The sequence below is a fragment of the Parus major genome, chromosome 8, assembly GCF_001522545.3.
Source record: "Parus major isolate Abel chromosome 8, Parus_major1.1, whole genome shotgun sequence".
Classification (NCBI taxonomy): Eukaryota; Metazoa; Chordata; class Aves; order Passeriformes; family Paridae; genus Parus; species Parus major.
In genome coordinates, this window is record NC_031777.1 from 24937461 (window position 1) to 24942331 (window position 4871).

The window sequence follows — 4871 nt, forward strand, 5'->3', positions numbered from 1 at the left end:
TTTTTGCTTGGTTTGGTTTTTATTTTTTAAGAAAATCTTAAAATTGTATCCAAGTCGATCAATTGTATGCGGGATGGAAGAATTGCATTTCGATGCAATTTGGTTTTACTCAGGAGCTTCCTTCCATGGCTGTGGTGGGACTCCTGTCCTCCCAGCCCCACCAGTACATGAACTGGTTGGTAGGAGCCGCACTGGCAGCTCCCGGCCAATGTTTACACAGTTATATTTGAAGTGAGAAAGTAAACAGTCCAGCTGTGCCACGGAGCGCTTCGCTGGGATTAGGTTTCCATACCAACCAACTTTAGGAGCTTTTACAGTCTTAATTCAACCACGCACTGAACTTGTTCTTTGTGAGTAATAGTTTTCCTGGGCCAAACACTCCCAAGACTGGCAAGAAAGTCACGCTCCGGCCTTCAGCGGGATCGCCTCTCGGGATGCACGGGGCACGCCCGCTGCCCTCCGCTCATCCCAACACAGAAATAAATAGAGGCAGGAAAGCCCTTCTTACTTTTTGATCTCAGAGAACATTTGGACACCGTTGCCAAAAAATAAAAAAATAAAAAAAAATAAAAATAAAAAACTTAAAAAGCCATTTGAGTAGCCTTTGCTCTCATATAAGGGTGAAGGACACACAGCTCCAAAAAACAGAGAAACCTTCCCTGCGCTGATATTAACTCATCCACCTCTGCCACAAACACATCTTTTCATTCTGCAAAACGTCATTATTATAGATCCCTTCGCTTATTTTGACACAAAAGCAACTGAAAGACACAATCGAATTTCAGATACGAGGGCTAAAACCTTACCGCTGCCACACAATCCGTGGTTTGCAAGGTGGGATTTGTTTTAAGCAGGCTTCTCTTTACGACAATGCCAAATTTCCTAAATATGACAAAAAACATCAAGATATCGAGGGGAGAAATCCCACTTAAATTGATACCCTCTGTAGGTTTGTTTGGGTTTGATGATTTTTTTTTTCCCCACAGGCATAAATGAGGAAAAGGCCAGAACCAGAAATAAAAGTATTTGACAATTTCAATAGAAAAGGAATTTGCTCTTGCTTGTACGCTTCATTTTATTTATAAATTTATCTGAAGAATATCTAGTTTGACCATGATAAAAATGTAATAAACATGTTTGTATTATTTGCATAAACTCCTTTAAATATTAACTGTACTTGTCAAATGCATTTCCCAAAACACACTTCCATCATCTCATAAAATACCACTTGCCATTCATAAGACCGATTTTTTTTTTTTTAATAGAAAATAACATTTATTTCTATGAAATGGAAACACAGAATTACCTGTTAGAAACAGCAAGAAGTTTGCTACATCGGAACAAGAAAGCAATTTTCTTGCAGATCACAAATGAAGGAGGCTTATTAAACCATCATACACCATTGGCGCCGGGGTCCTACGGACAGTTACAAATATATCTACTTTCCAATGTTATATACAGACCATAACGTTTCTGGGGGCGGGAAGGAAAAGGTTTTCAATTTGACAATGTTTCATCTATATGCCTGGTAAGTATTACAATGCGCTGCCTAACCTTTAGCTTAACGTTAATACCAAGTTCACCTACGAGTTACATTAATAACTTAGATTTCCATTTTATAACATTATACACTTGCTAGTATACATATATATATATATGTACGTGTGTGGGAAAGAGCGCGCGTGTGTGTGCACACCCCACGACGCGCTGAGGATATCCATGCTTATGGCCATAAGCAACAAAGAGCGACTCATGTCTGGACAATGAAAGTGCACCTTTATCACCTCAATACACCTACGCCTGTCCGCGCCGGGCTCTGCACGCAACCGCCGCCTGCGCGGGGGGGAGAGGAAGCCACCCGTGTCCGTCCACCCGCGCCTACCTAGCTACCTCTACACAGCCGAGCTTTAGGAAGCCGCTATTGCTTCTCGGGGGTGTTGTTGACCATGGGCCCGTAGAGCCCGCCGGAGTACACCTGCTCCTTGTGCACGGCGGAGCGGTCCCGCATTAGGTCGCTGAAGGCGTAGTCCACGGGCGGCCGGAACCCCAGCGTGGGCATCAGCCCGGCCGTGGAGTAGGGGGTCATGAAGGCCAGTCCCCGGCTGTGCGCCGAGTAGGCGAGGCGCAGGGGGTTCAGTCCCAGGTGTGTGCCCAGGGGGTAGGCGCCGGCCTCGGCCCCGAAGTGCGTGGCGTTGGGCTGCAGCGGGGAGAAGGCGGAGCGGCTGCCCAGCGTGCCGATGGCCGGGGCCATGGCGCCGGCGATCAAGGGCCGGTGGTGGGCGGCGGCGGCGGCGGGCGTGGGCGGCAAGCCCTGCAAGGCGCCGTCCCGGGCCCAGCCCTCCTCGGGGCCCTTCTCCGGGCCGCGGTTGTTGAGGATCTGCTCGATGGCCTGTACCACGTCCCCGCCGCAGCCCTGCAGCACCAGCTCCAGCACGCTGCGCTTGTGCGCCGGGAAGACGCGCGTCAGGATGTCGATGGGAGTCCGCTGCCGGCCGGCGGCCGAGGGCGACGGGTCCTGCTCGTCCTTGTCCGCCTCGGAGCCCGAGTCCGAGCCCAGCGGGCTGATGGAGCCCGGGCTCTCCTCCCCCTCCTTCGGGCCCTTGGAGACGGGTGAGCTCAGGAAGGACTCGCCGTCCCCGTTCTCCGAGCCCGAGCCGTGGCGAGCATCTGGGGAGGAGGTGCCGGGCACGGACTCGCCGTCCGGGGAGAGGGGCTTGCCGCCCGCTTGCTGCGGGGTGACGGCGCGGCTCGGCAGCAGCGTCTTGGGGAACAGCTCGAACTTCTGCATCTTGGACTCTGCGAGTCGGGGGGGAAGAAGGAAGAGAGACCGTCAGTGCGGCTGCCCCGGGCGAGCTCCGCGGAGCGCCCCGGCCGTCGGGCCGGGCCACCCGCCCGCAGGTCCCGCTCATCTCCCGCCGCCTCTCCAGGCCCCTTCCGCCCATCACCGCCGCTCCCAGGGCTCGCAGCGCGGCCTTACCTGAGGCGCCGGCGCCTCCCTCGCCGCCGCCCCCGGCGCAGACGGAGCCGAACACCTCGTACGCGGGCCGGGGCGGGATGATGCCGTTGGCGGCCGCCAGCGCCAGCCCCTCGGCCGTGCCGTAGAGCAGCTGCAGCTCTCGGGCCTCGTTCTCCTCCTGCGCCTGCTGCCGGCGCAGCGCCACCTGAGCGGCCATGACGCGCTGGCGCTCGGCGATCAGGGTGCACTTGGCGCACATGCAGTCCTTCCAGCGGCAGTACCGCTTGTGGCCCTTCAGCGCCGACACCACCCCGTGGTTGCGGCAACGGGCGCACTTGGGCGTCCGCGGGTACTTCTCTGCCGCCCGCAGCAGCAGCGGCGGCGCCCGCAGCAAGCTCCCGGCCACGCTCACCGGCAGCGTGGCCGCCGCCGCGGCCGCCGCGGCCGCCACCGAGCTGGGGGGCACCGGGGGGGGCGCGGCGGGCACGCTAGGCAGCTCCGACCGCAGCTCCATCCCGGCGAGCCCGCCCCGAGAGAGCGGCCCCCCCTCCCCGGCCTCCCCCAAAGCCACGCGGGGCGGGGGAGCCCCTGCGCCGCACCCGAGCCCGGGCGCGGAGAGGCTCCCGGCGCCTTCGAGCGCAATCACGAGAGGGGGGCACACAGAGCCCCGGGAGCGGGCATGCAAACCCCAGCGCCTGTCCTCTCGCCTCGCTCGACGCCCCCGTTCCCCCGCAGCGGCACACGGCCCCGGAGCGGGGTTCAAGTGAGATGGGGCCCGTCGGGAGCCGTTCCGCGCCCTCCTCCCCTCCGCTCCCGAATAGCAAAGCTAACACAAGAAAATCCAAGAAAACTTAGATCGTTCTCGCTTCCTTGCTCTCCGTGAGCATCTGGCGGGGCAGCACCAAGTCCATCGCTCCAGGCTCAAAGCCGAGCTCTCCCGTCCGCGCTTGCGGGGTCGCCGCTCCCCACGGCGCCCCGGTGCAACCCGAGCTGCTCCCTAAACTCCGCTCCCCCGTCCCCCTGTAACTGCAGCCACAGACTAGCAGCGTCCCTTCAAAGAACAATCCGGCACCTTCAACGACAGGATCCCTCGCCACGAGCCGCAGAGGCTAAAATCCAGCGGAGAATAGCAAAAACAAACAAAAAAAATTAAAATAATTATATAAAATAAAATTCGCCCCGTCTCCCGAGCAGCACCTCCGCAGCCGGGAGGAGCCGGGCTCAGTGGCCGCGGCGAGCCCCGAGCAGGCGGCCGATGTGCGGTCGGGGCCGGGCCGGGCCGGGCGCGGAGCCCCCCGGGACGGTGGCGGTGCGTGCGGCCGGAGCGGAGCGGAGCGCGCTGCCCGCCGCGCCGCCACTCGCGCTATTGTTGCGGCCCGCGTTGCCATTAGGCAACATTTGACAACAATGTGGCGCCTGCCATTGGCCAGGGCCCGCGGGCGCCGCGCTGATTGGCCGCCCCGCGCTCCGCCGCGGCCGCCCGAGCGCGCCGCGCCCGCGGAGCGCCGGGAGCGTCCGGGGGGCACCGCGGGGACAGCGGGGCAGCGTAGGCGTGGGTGTGCCTCAAAACACTGCCCGCTCCCCCGCCACCTGAGAGTTTGGCTCTCGTTTCCTTTCCTTCTTCTTCTATTTTTTTTTTTTTTTTTTTTTTTTTTTTTTTTTTTTTTTTTTTTTTTTTTTTTTATTCAATGGAAACGGTACTTGCCAACCGTTTGATTTTTTAATTTTTTTTTTCCTGGGTGTTACTTGTCAAAAGGGGAGGGGGGAATGCGCTGTGGAAAGTGACAATTCAATTTATGGTCTCTCCCCTCCCCTTAGAGATTTTGTTTTACGATACCACGTAACGACCCTTCCTTCCTTCCTTCCTTCCTTCCTTCCTTCCTTCCTTCCTTCCTTCCTTCCTTCCTTCCTTCCT

At 57.8% G+C, this 4871-nt stretch overlaps 1 protein-coding gene across 1 annotated transcript; it reads right to left on the minus strand.

Annotated features, from left to right (window-relative positions):
- Positions 1-1062: 1062 nt before the first annotated feature.
- DMRTA2 (DMRT like family A2) lies at positions 1063-3470 on the minus strand. Its single transcript, XM_015635740.3, has 2 exons — positions 2978-3470; positions 1063-2796 (listed from the first exon to the last, which is right to left on the minus strand). Exons 1-2 carry the CDS (start codon positions 3468-3470, stop codon positions 1919-1921), a joined length of 1371 nt encoding a protein of 456 aa, XP_015491226.1. The 3' UTR covers positions 1063-1918.
- Positions 3471-4871: the final 1401 nt, after the last annotated feature.

What these genes read in the sequence shown, in the direction of transcription:
- DMRTA2 (XM_015635740.3), bottom strand. Translation starts at nt 3,470, where the DNA reads ATGGAGCTGCGGTCGGAGCTGCCTAGCGTGCCCGCCGCGCCCCCCCCG. An exon ending in GGGAGGCGCCGGCGCCTCAG is followed by an intron (nt 2,797 to 2,977) that starts GTAAGGCCGCGC and finishes CCCGACTCGCAG; the next exon opens with AGTCCAAGATGCAGAAGTTC.